This window comes from Prenolepis imparis, unplaced genomic scaffold (genome assembly GCF_030444845.1).
Source record: "Prenolepis imparis isolate NDT839.2.m4 unplaced genomic scaffold, iyPreImpa1.0 SCAF_13, whole genome shotgun sequence".
Taxonomy (NCBI): Eukaryota; Metazoa; Arthropoda; class Insecta; order Hymenoptera; family Formicidae; genus Prenolepis; species Prenolepis imparis.
In genome coordinates, this window is record NW_028141171.1 from 7,014,633 (window position 1) to 7,027,721 (window position 13,089).

The 13,089-nt window shown below is 37.4% G+C and overlaps 2 protein-coding genes across 6 annotated transcripts in view; one reads left to right on the top strand and one right to left on the bottom strand.

The window, feature by feature from the left end:
- Nucleotides 1-120: 120 nt before the first annotated feature.
- LOC145944392 (uncharacterized) lies at nucleotides 121-781 on the top strand. The gene is made up of 2 exons (XM_083052687.1): nucleotides 121-364; nucleotides 586-781. Exons 1-2 carry the CDS (start codon nucleotides 221-223, stop codon nucleotides 655-657), a joined length of 216 nt encoding a protein of 71 aa, XP_082908813.1. The 5' UTR covers nucleotides 121-220; the 3' UTR covers nucleotides 658-781.
- A 398-nt stretch (nucleotides 782-1,179) lies between these two features.
- Nucleotides 1,180-13,089, bottom strand: part of Unc-13 (protein unc13 homolog) — a 99,424-nt gene continuing 87,514 nt past the window's right edge. For 3 of the 5 annotated variants that reach the window (XM_083052675.1, XM_083052674.1, XM_083052676.1), the window contains 4 exons: nucleotides 12,708-12,857; nucleotides 10,954-11,058; nucleotides 10,651-10,813; nucleotides 1,180-10,562 (listed from right to left, as the gene is read on the bottom strand). In XM_083052675.1, coding sequence (XP_082908801.1) covers nucleotides 10,265-10,562; nucleotides 10,651-10,813; nucleotides 10,954-11,058; nucleotides 12,708-12,857 — 716 coding nt within the window. In that variant the 3' untranslated portion in view covers nucleotides 1,180-10,264. The remainder of the gene's footprint in view (nucleotides 10,563-10,650; nucleotides 10,814-10,953; nucleotides 11,059-12,707; nucleotides 12,858-13,089) is intronic. The other 2 variants (XM_083052678.1, XM_083052677.1) reach the window with 1 other exon arrangement.

Genomic DNA, 13,089 nt, shown 5'->3' on the forward strand with positions numbered 1-13,089 from the left:
ATGAAAAAACGTATGTAAAATTTATTAACGAAAAGAAAGAGAAAGAATATATGCGATTCGCTGCTTTTTTGCAAGATGATCTTTACCGTCTAGAAATTGTATAAGCCAACTATGATCGTGTTGGTAGCACTGCATCTTGATGTAACAGCTTACGTGCGCTCATCTTGATCGCTTGATCGAACGATGTAATTAGGTTATGATTTGTTGAGCCTGTTTAATAATGGCTAAATTGCGAAATTTGGGCGGTATTTTGTTCACATTATTATTTACACATCTGAATTATACGATCGCTACAGACTACGAGAATGGCAGAACTGATCCGTTTGGTCCATATCCTAGGATACCAGATAAGGAGTTGGTAAAGGTAAGCTTTACACGATTGTGTTGCGATTTTAATTTTTCAATCTTACGTCGACTTGTCTTATGTTGCCAGCATTAATTAATTTGATTACTCGTGACTTTAGATCTAGTTAAACTAAGATTGAGGTTAATCGATATTGGTGAAAGTGTTTTATTAGTCTCGTAGACTTTTGACATTTCCAATATTGACAGAGAAAAAATTATAATTATTATTCATTATTTCAGAGAGAGATAGAATTTGCGGAGGAATGCAGGAAATATATCAAATCACCTAAGCAAACCTTTATTATTAATTAATATAATTGCTGTGCAGTGAATATATTTATATACAGTACACGTATATACATATACAATGTACATGTTTCCAACAAAAGGGGAAATGTAGCAGTAAATAAACATAATAGAGTAATTTAATATTTAATTGTGTTTTTAATTTAAGATTCAAGAAACTTATCTTTTTCATATACAATACACAAATAATTGTTTCCTCTACCAGTCCTGTACATACTATATTCCTGTACATACTATATTCGATCAAACTTTTTTATACGATAATGTCTTTTAGCTATGCGTCAACAAAATTTTTAATTTTTGTTAATAAATAGCAATACAGAAAATTGTAGAATAATTTTATTTATGAAAAGTAATTTTTATTTTTAAAGTAGACTATCAAAAATAATGAGACATTTTTAAATGTGAGCTCTTGCAAACTTTAATTTTAATAATCCGATTATCCCTTTTGCATGTGAAAAGGAGAAAAAAAAATAAAGGATGGAGTAAAGGAGATTGTACACATCAAATAGAAAAATCTCAAGCAGATAGTTTTGGATGAGTTTATTAGAGTCCCTGGATTTTACCTTCCCCTGAGGCAGCTTATATACCAATAAGAAAGCCATCTTTTCTTACCGTTATTTAACGATATATACCATCTTAATACATTGCAAACTTTCAGTTTTCATTTCGCTGTCCACTTTAAGAGCACCCTTCGGATATGGTACATTGATCGCAAAACGAGAAACAAGAGAACTGTGTGAATGGACTACAGGAGAGGTAAAGTGTAGAGTTAAAAATTATTATATCGAACGTACGACTCGTTTACTTTGCTCTTAGGACATCTGCGTCAACAATATTTCAATTTTTTACTCTTTGATTCGCGAAGGCACAATAGCGGCTATTGATTACCTGAATATTTATACAAATTTATTCTCGCATTTCTGGATCAATCCTATACAATCCGATTTATTGGCGTTATTTTTAGTTAACTAAATTTGAATATCCATCTACTATTATAATATTACATATTGTACTTTATATATATTATACTACAATCTCTTTAGAAAGAAACAGACAATAGTTGAAAATTAATTGAACATTTTTTGAAAATTAAAACGAGCAAAAGGCAGCCGCTATAGTTCCTTCAACGATGCGAGCAATTTTACCCCCCATAGGAGACATTATTCTTTTAAACATTTATAACGGAAATATATACAACGTAATGTTGTAAACAAATTAGATTAGTTTTAAAATCAGCGCCACCGTCTTTTTCGATATAGGAATAATACAAATGGAAACAATGTATTTCGTAAACACTTTGTAGCAGTAATCTTCTTTTTTATATATACAATTATTATTCTGAAAAAATCGTATTGTGCAAATGCAAATGCTTTTATTACCCACACTTTCTATTGCTCTATTGTATTTTTATATATTTATCACTGCAACATTGAAAGTACACTAAGGAAATAGAAAGCGTAAACAATAAAAGATATTTACGCTTATATAATGAAAGATATTTAGTCCATTCTTTTCAGTCGCTTTTCTTTTGAAAAATGCCCCAAAAGAGGTATCCAACAATTCATCTTTATCCATTTTATCTTTTGTCTATGTGCTCCTACCTGCCTGCGCGAGATGAAAGAGCAGAATGATAGTCGAAAAAAAAACACGGAGCAGCCGTGTATTGAAAATTATAATACATGTGGCAACAAATGGAGGCGGACACTTGCGGAAACATCGGAATTTTTAGGATGTAATTTTAGGAATAGGTAGTGGGCACAAAATCATTGTTCCGTAGCTGTCTCTCAGAATTTCGCCGTAAAGAATTTCCCTTTCAGATTTTCTATGCAGGATCAGTTAAATCTGATATGGACAATTTATGGATATTTACATAAATACGTGTATATTTATGCAAAATAATCTCTCTTTAAACGCACTTTTTCTGCACAATCTTTTTGTCCAAAAAATTCTGTAAATAATTTTTAATTTATATTTTTCTTAGCACAAATATGTTATAGTTTATCGTATAACTTTTAAATTCTTGACGTCATACATTTTGCAAGTGAAAACTCTTTTATTTGATCATTTAGCTCGAAAGTTATAGTCTCAATGTTTTCTTGAAAAAAGTATCGATTAAAAATTCATCAAAGAAGGCACGCTTAATGAGAGACATTTTGTATAATAATGTAATTTACGTAATGTATGAGAGTTAAAATTTTATTCGGGTGAGAAAAACATGAGCGAAAAACTGAATTTCAGATGTGAGATAAAGTGGTAGAGATGGAGTGAAATAAATGGAAAAATTGTAGCAAAATGTGTAGTGAAATTCGTCAAAATTATTTTAATTCATGGAGCGGATGAGACAGCAACGGACATGACTATGTATATATTATATGTATATGTATATATAATGTATATACACACTTGTAAATATGTATATAATATGTGCAGTCGTATGTGCAATATATTCTGTGATTATACGATCGAGATGCGATAATATCTTACACGTGCGTGTGTACTGTCAATGCGAGAAAATTAGATTACAAAGGGCATTCGCGATTATGGACAAAAATGAACGGACGCTTAATTCGTGCGATGTCTTAATGGTGACGACTGACGACACGAGTATGATTCGCTTATCATGACGATGAGGATGACGATTGAATGAACAGATTCGCGCTAATGATTTTCCCCCTCGTCTTCCGCTGACAATGAATCGGAAATCTCGAGAGATCCCGATCGCGAATGAATGGTCGGTCGAGCATCCGGTGCGGCAAAAATTGTCTTCGCATCGCGAAATTGCATACACGTAAGAGGCAAATGAATAAGGAAGGTACATATTCAAAGAAGCAAATGAATTAAGGAAGGTACATATACTGTGTTACACTTATACACTTTTGAGATTGTAATCGGTTTTAGGGTCCGATTTAAAATTAAACATTTTTACGATTATACACAATGAATATTTTGTAATATTCATTAAATATATTCAATCTTTTTTTTTTTCCTGGTGAAGTTATATTGTGTATCTCTATTCATTCACCTCTCGCCTCTTCATCTGCAATTATAGGATATATATAACATCCTATATGTATATATTGGATGTTATATCACTCTCGAATAAAGATCAGCAACGAATCACAGTTAGTCAAACGAATGCTGTACATATATTCCGGATTTCCACTCGCATGATTCCGTCATTCTCTGTATATGTATATGTATATGTATATGCATATGTATATGGCTGTATATCTACTACGCGCGCGCGTGAGACTTAAAGTTAATAATATTTAAACTTTGTTTTTCCGTCTTTCTCTCTGATAATGCGATGATATGGCACATGGTGCGATGATTCAACGATGATATAGCTCTATAATAAGTCCTCTTTTCATTTCTCTCTTTCTCTCTCTCACTCCATTCTGTTATATTTCCTCCTAATTAATTAATTAATCATTATTGGATTTAATCTCCTCTGTTTAATAACTCTCGCTCTCACATTTCATCCACACTTCTCTCAATTTCATTCAATTATTCTCTATATATTATATTTACAAATCCATCGAATAAATATAAATAACAAATAATTAGGATCGCGTTCTCATCGCACAATTAGCGCTGAAAATATATATAGATGTCTTTTAACGTCAACATCATGCGGAAGTTAAACAATCGCATTTACGCTAAATGCGATAAGTCAGATCTCAATATCGATCATACGATATTGAGATCTCACGTTCGTTATTAATATGGAGTAGTTAATCAATCGTGAGAGAATCGATAGAGTTCTCTTTCTTTCTAACATATAGATACGAAATAAAATTGATAACCCAAGAGATTCACGCCTTTAAATCTTTCATTCGCCAACTATAAGCGGCACGCAGTGCTAGTGAATGACACGCGATATATTCATCAAATGAGGCGAGTCATGTATATATGGATCTCTATCTCTAATTGAACGGTGCGATTGATGCAAGTCAATATCCTCCGTGATTGAGTCTTGCTATGCATTGATGTCACTAGGATTGTTAGGATTTCGAGAGGCAACGCGCTTGTCCGAATCGCACAATCGTTCAATACGACGAATTGAATCGAGCGAATCGATTAGCGGAACAATATCGGTATTTATCGTCATCTGCTATGAAGATGATTATGATAATGATGATGATGATCGCTTTCAGGATGAGAAATGTAACGACGACGCGTGCATTCGGAGTTTCGATCTGTGTGAATGTGGAGTCACACAAGTGCAATCTCGCTCATATGTATGTATGTGTGTTTGTTCTGTGTGTTTTGTATCGTGTGTGATATTATATACATATGTATGCAATTTGCTGGGAAATAATTCGTAGATGAGCGAACAAACGAAATAATGTGCATTACCGAAGAGAGATTCGATACAGTAAATAGGTATTCTTTGTGTCGAATGTGCGTGTTTCATATATACTCGGATACACAATTGCTTTGGATCACCTTTTAATTAATGACCTAGCATAGCGACGATGTATCCTTGAAAACTCTCTTCTTTTCTCTCTTTTCCTTTTCTTTCATTTTTTTTTTCTTCGGAAATTTGTCTCGACAATAATAGCGCTTTCCGTGGGACGACAAAGTTGCTTCTCTCTTTGCTCGTTAGACGTAATTACCTAATAAATCGCGGTAATCCGCGCAAAAGTTATGCATCGCACGAGTGCATCGTCTTTTCGTGCTCTAATCACGCGACTTTTATTCTTAGTAAACGCTTTTATTTATGAAACACAAACATCTCCCGTCTTGCTTTAAATATTTATTAGGTACATTACACATACATATGTGTCATACGATTCTCAAGCATAGTATTGTCAACAGTTGTGTATATCTTTTTTCTCTCCACAATTTTTGTTTGTTTGTTACGCGATCTCTCGTTCATATCCCCCTTGTTAACGCGTCTCGTTTACAGTAGTTTAGAATCTGTCCTGAAGTTCTTCCGGTCTTCATTCATCTCAATTCGACCGGACGCAAAAGTTTGCGGCAATTAAGAGCCCGAGTCTCTTCAACACAAACAAGAGAGTAATCGAAGTATTTGACCTATCGCTCTCCATTGAAGTTTCTTTAAATACTTCTTTGTCATGCTCGAAAGAATCCGGAAAGTGACGATGAATCAATTTATCTTCATTTCGTCACACTCGTCAATGACTCGCCTTTGATCTTTGAGGAAGAATGTAATCTCGTCAAAAATAAATCGCATTTATAAAATTCAAAGTGTACAGTGTCTCGCATTGTAATTTAGAAAATCCAGAATGATACGTAATTATGGAAAATATATTTAGAAAAGAGCAAGAACAGAATATGTAAACACTTCTATTAGAATGTATTAAATATTCGATTTATATGATATAAATGATTGAATATCATGCCATTTGAATTATAAAATTATTAAATACATGATACGTGCCATTTTACTCATAAAATCGAGTTCTTGAATTTTTTTTTTCACGTCACTATTGTATTTTATCGTTGATTAAATTTTCGCGGTCAAAAACATCACTATCGTTATGCACTGCATACTTTTGCGTCCCTTATCTCTCTTTATGTATCCTTGGTAAAATCATTGCGATTTATTAACATGATATACGGTGTTTCAGGTTCCATGCGCCCCATATCTACAGACTCTCCGATCAATTTCGTGTACCTTTCTTCAACAAGAAACGTCAAGGTAGTAGCAATAACTTTTTGAACTGTAAGACGATAAAAAGTCTAAGAATTTCGACGAACGGCGGAGCCTTATTAAATTTTATTCAGATCGAAGTGAATTTTACTTTTACAGCATTTTTATTTAAGAGGCTTAAGATGTATTTGACATTAGAAAGTCGTGGAAAAGGATCAAACTTTCGCTAAGGAGAAATCAATTGCGAATTGGTCACAGGATCGGTAGATGCAAGGAAGTAAAGGCGAACCTGGATCAACACACTCTATATACGTACGTAAGTATATACATATATATCTCTTTTTTTGTCTTTCGTTACCATCCCGACGACATTCCTCGAACGTTTAATGATTACAGAGAATAGAAACATGAGAATGTGTTTAAAGAAGAAGAATACTGCTGCTATGTTTGGGATCGGTGTAATGACGTAAATCGTATCTATCTTTGTTTATATGTCTGTGTTCAGAGTTTCTGTACAATTTTCTTGTTCCGCATACGCGGACTTCTTCGTACGTGTTTTTTTTTTTTTTTTTTGTGCGTGTACGGTGTAGCGTGTTTTAGTGTCCTTTTTAAGGGGTAATTATCACAGAATACACGAGATATTTTCATTTAAGCTTACAAGAGATATTAATCGAAGCGGAGAATAAGAGGAAAAATTGGCGACCGATCTCGTCGACGATCGCGTCGATGGATTAACGATCGAGATTTTTTTTTTCGGTCGATCCGATCCAAATGAGATATCGTTTCGGAGACGTGTTCGTCGACGAGATCGATCTGGATGTCGAATTCGCCAGCCCATTCGTATTCAATAATGTACTTAGTTAGGCAGCGGAGAAAATAGACACTTTTACAAATGAAGATGGTGGCGAGGTCGCGGACCCGTGTTTTTTCTTTCCTGCTTGAATTTCCGACAACGTCGGTGACAGATGCAGATGCAGGTGCTTTCTTCAAATCGATCATGAAATTGAAGTTGAAACGTTCTAGCAAGATTCTAATATGATTCTAGATGTCTTGTATATGATTGGCGGAGGATATTTTGAAATATATCAATGTCCCGATAGAATATCTGTCTTTTTTTAAATTTAAACTTAATGAATATATAAATGATTAATCTATAATTAATTAATATTAATTTATTTCTCTTAACTTTAAGATTAATTCTTTCACGAAAGTTCTCAAAGAGGTAGGTTACATCACTGTTGCTGATAAGATCCTTCAATTCATGGTGCGATATTTCGACGAACACACACTCAAATTCGGAAAGCATCTGCAGCTGAGGTGTGTATGTGTGTGTGTTGATCGGACGTTCATTTTTTTTTTATTAAGTGTTGTACTCGATTCTTTCTCTCTTTGCCGATCGAAAATCCCGCGCTCGCAGCTACATCAGCAGTTTAGACACTATACACAATACGTAAGTATAATCTAGACGTACTACGTAGTAGAAACTTTTGAATATAGCGTAATCTCTCCAGAGTTGTGTTGTACCTACCCGGGCACTTGCACGGGCTGGGCGATGATTGGGTTCATCGGATACGAGATCGCGTGCATTTGTGTTTCTCTCTCACGGAGGGATCCGACCGAAGCTTCGTACGATCGAGCGAATATCGCGAGGATACGCTGCGATCGTTTTCGAGAGGAAACGTCCCTTAGAACCCCGTCGATCTGATATGAATTTCTTTAAGTATAAGAGAGATCGGCGGAGAGACGATAGAGAATCGTGCGTACAATCATGCATTCATACGAACAGGCGAACGTCCGCTATATGTACAAGTATAGTACGAGACGAGACGTACAGAAGAGATGAAGCTAATAGCGGTAATAGGAATAGTAGCGGTTTTTAACGTCCAGTTTCGATACATCATATTTCGAGAGAGAGACGTGCAGCGATCGCTACAGACGGAATCAAGAGCTACGGTATGATTACTTTGCGCGCACTACGAGTAGCATTGATTCAAGATTCACGAATATAACTCGCAGAGATGTCAGATTTTATCCGAGTCAAAGTTAGACCCAAGTGAACAATACCGGAAATAATCGGTCACTCGGACAATCGCACCTGAAATATCCCCGAGTATCGACAGTACTAATTACAAGGGTGTAAAGTTTAATTTTTTAGAGCTCGCACGCTCGCCGGTTCGTAGGAAGTGAATTCGTCTTTGAAACGGACGCATCGTCGAGTATATATTCGAAATTTTTCTCCTCTCTCTGTTACGTCAAAACACCTGAAAATGATTACCGGAAACGCGAGCGGTGATATCGATCTACGCGTGTATCGATCGTCGCGTGCGTTCTTAATTATGGTAGGTTCGCTCACGGTCCAGAATCGTTTACGCGCTTTTGGGTAACTCATCTCGAAGCTTTCGGACGGATCTCGGACATCATCATTCGCAACAGCGGCAATAACATCAGCAGCAGTCAGACGATCCATCTCTGGTATAATCTTATACGAATAAGAACGTTACTTTACAATTACAATGCCTTACTAACTTTTTTTTGTTTTTATTACTAACGGCACGTCACTGAGTGACGTCACAGGACGTGCCTATTTGGTCGTACGCAATGCTACATTTAAACTGTATATTTAGAAAAACCTTTTTTTTTCGTCAACAATGTTTTCACGTATCTACAGTAAACTCGTCCTCCTCGAACAAACGGCCTAGAAACGACGCGGTCGTATCGCGTGCGCGTGTTTGTGTGTACGTGTGTGTTTATTATGAATTTTCGTATTTTTGCGATCCTCCTCTCTGCATATGATCCTCCTTCTGTATATCCTTGCGCGGTGCGCTCGACTCGTCCTCTTCTCGTTTTAGCACGTGACGGTCGAGGATCCTGATGCTGCACGCGCTGGACCAGCTCTTTTTTCGTCTCTTCTTCGTCTTCTCCCTGATCTCAGAAGTCAGTCTTTCGGCGAACGGCGGTGTGTCCGATCGAGAGAGAGAGTTTGTGTCGCGGAATTTTTGCGCAAAACACCGTAAATTTCTCAGTTCTTTTCGCGGTGCTTTCATCTTTCTCTCTCTCTCGTCCTATTTTACGTTACGAATATTACCAAATATATTGCGTACTGGCAGCACTATTTTGACGTTTCGCGTCTCCTCGTCTCGCGAACATTCTTCTCCTTCGTCTCTTCCTCCCTTCCTCCCTCCTCACTCTCCCCCCTATGTCTCACTCGTACGAAGAAGAGTCCGATGTGTCTTTCGTCTTATATAATATCAAAGCGTCGTCGCTGTCCGAGCTTCCGTTCTTTCTGTAAATCAGGGTAAGAGAAATCCTCCTTTTTTTCCTTATTGTACGCCGGACGAACGTCGAGCCACGCGGGATTGTTGACCTAGCTCGTCGTCCTAGCTCGGGATCATGTGGAAGGTGGTTTCCCGGTGCTCATCGTCGCTGTCCAGGGACGGGGTTAAAGCTCTGTATATATATGTGCGTGTGTATGTATATATATATGTGTGTATGTGTTTGTAAGACGTAAAAAAGGGAGAGGGATATACCAAACTCGACCGAACTCTGCGGTGCGAGGGATGCCGAAGGGAGGAAATTTCACGATAAAACAAATCCTGCTGCCTAGGATCGTTCCTCCCTGGCGTAGTGTCTCGCAGCGGAGAAGGGCGGAAGGGTTCGGGCGATCGTTTTCGTCGGGCGAATTGCACGAATTACCTTTCTCTCTCTCTCTCTCTCTCTCTCTCTCTCTCTCTCTCTCTCTCTCTCTCTCTCTCTCTCTCTCTCTCTCTCTCTCTCTCTCTCTCTTTCTCTCATTCTCACACTCTCTCTCTCGCGAAATTAGTCGTGAAAGATTTCCTTCGCTCGTGGCACCATAGGCATCGAATTTGCTAACCCCCTTTGGACGGCCTCCTGTTTCTTCTCCTCATCCTCCTCCTCCTCTTCGGGCTCTTTCCAAGCTCGAAGTACTCGAATCGCTTCGCGGTCGGCTTATTAACGCGGCGTCGTGTCTCTTCAGGTAGGGTTCGGCAGTGGTGTCTCCTGCCGGATGTCGCTCTTGAGCTTCACAAACTCTTTGGCGATCTCGTCGTTGTTGCGTTGCGAGAGAATTCGCAAGATCGTCCAGCCGGTCTCGTCCATCTGGATCCGCTTACCGAGCGACAGCCAACACGCGCACGAACCCTCCTCGACGATGTCTTTGAGCTGCATCACCGCGACGCCGACGAGTCTGTCCTCCCTCGCGAAGCAATAATCTTTCACGCAAATATGCAGCTCGTAAAAGTCCAGCTGTTGTTGCTCGTTACCGATCATGCTAAGAAAAAAGGTGAGAAAGTCGATAGAATTTTATCGACAAACAAATTTTAATCATCGTCTAGAAGTTGAATTACTGCGTGACTTACAAGTCGAAGCTCTCGTTGAATTGCGGCGACCAGTTATTGCTCTTCGATTTCGTCGACTGTTTCCTCTTTTTGCCAGTGAGATGCGGACCGATCAGATTCACTTCAACATACGGTCTGAACATGCCCGTCGCCAATACCCACTTCAAATCGTTCGCGGCAACAACTAAAAACACAAAAGTTTTATTTTAATTAAATTATCGACGCGAATTGAAAAATGAATTACCAATTTTTGCATTATCAATTGCCAAGTATATATACTATATACGATTGCTTTTACAAGTTTTAGCGAAATCTTGAACGTACCTTTGACGGTGACTTTTTGTTCTCCCGTTCCCGGATGTGTGAAAAGATCCACCTGAATGCTAACTTCGCCCACCGAACCCTCTTCCGAACTGGCGGTATCTGGAACTAAAAAAGCCGCAGTCAGAATTTAAGCTCGAATAGGATGCCGTGAAGGGGTGTGTAAAGTTAGCATCCCTATGTTATGCTATCATAGTTCTGAGTTATTTAGAACAATAGGAAGAGTTCTTGATAATTTTTTCTAAAAATTGCAGAATTTTTTCAAAAAGTAATCAGGAATTATATAACTATTTAAAAGAACCTTAAAACTCTGCTCAAAAGTATTAGAACTTGATGTGTAAAAAAATGTGAAGTTGGCACCCCTATTTTTTGAAACTGATTTTCGTTATCGTAATGACCGGAACTATTTCTAAAAATTATCAAGAACTCTTCCTATGGTTCTAAATAACTCAGAACTCTTAACAGAACTATGATAGCATAACATAGGAGTGCCAACTTCACACACCCGCCGTGAAGCTAGAATATGCATCTAGATTCTACGCGGACTTCGTCTGATTCTATCTGATGCTACGATTTGATGAGACTAAGGCTAAGAGTCTAATCTCGATTTAACTATCTCTAGAGCAGATTACATGCTCTGATAATAAGCAGCTCAGGTACTTGTTGATTCTCGTCAGAGCAATTATCTCGTCAGTAATTTTCAGACGAGACGAAGTCAGCCTGCGCAAAGTTTTTGTGCATTAATCACACGGTGTGTGATGAACTTTAAAATGGTTTTATATATCTCTCGGTTCTCTCTATCGAAAACAAATTATTTTTAGTGTTTGGAGAATTCCAGCTCGAAAGATTAAGTGCGTATCTCGAGCCGAAATTTGTCTTCTATTTTTGATCTCAATTTTCAATCTAATTACTTTGATATTTTAACCAGTCTGATTATCTTTTTTTAAAATTATTTAATCTATAGTTTTGTCGAAAGTTTCTCTTTTAAATCTTTAAATGAAAAACTATTTGTTTATTGCTTATTAAAGGTACAAAATAGGAGCTCAATTTTTTATATAAATTAAATCTATCGAAATCTATAAACGCGTGAGAAAATTAAATTTGAAAATAGAGGTAAAGATTCGATTCGAGATGATACAAGTGTCCATGATGTAAGCGATCGATCCTTTCTTCGTTCCTTCGAATCCTCATTGTAAAAATAAAATTATATATAGCGCTAGGCAATGACGTTCGTAAGAAGATCATGTACAGTGATCACAAGTGGTCAAATGGTAGACTTTCTTTGTGTAACATATGTGTGTATATATATTTTGTGTATATATGTGTTTAAAGCGTCGTGTTGAAACAAATATGAGATCGAAAAAGAGACATTTTGTGTGTGAATCGTTAAAGTTCTCAGTAATAGTAATAGTAGCAGCAAGAGTGGCGGCAGTAGCAGCAGCGGCAGTGATAACAGCACAGCTTCCTAACACAACTATCGAAACATCGAGACGTCCTTGGAATATTCTTTCTTTTTATTGAACGAATAAAATTAATATAAATACGAAATTTCAATCAACTCAAACATCGCGAAATATTATCGGAAAATTATTTCTATTCGCGATTAAATATTTCAAAAATTGGTAAATAAAAGTGTGAATATCAGGATACAAATCACATCTTGAAAGACGTCTCGACGCAACGATCAGTTCACTACGTCCTAAAAATCTTTCCGACACTTCCCGCTAGACCTACTAAGGTCTGCTCTCTGTTGGTACCTTGTCGGCTCTCTCGACGAAGAGAGGGCTTGCTCTGGCGAAGGGGTTCCTCGAGGCTTTCCATACCCTCGGCTCCTTCCCCTTCGTCACCTCTCTCGCTGCTCATCGAACGCTGACGCTGATGTAGCGTTGACGCGTCGTTCAGCGGCACTGTCCCGACAATTTTCATTACGTCGTAATGTAAGTGTACAAACGCATACGCCGATATATATCGATTCTTTACGCGTGACGGATCGCGCGACGGATCGTGTAATGTAATGTGTCATTAGAATATATCGTTTGTGTTGTCTAACTATTTCGTGAGTGTTCCTGATTCTCTCTCATCGCGATTGCGTTCGCAATGTAACAAGAGACATATATAAAAATAATAATTGCATTATTA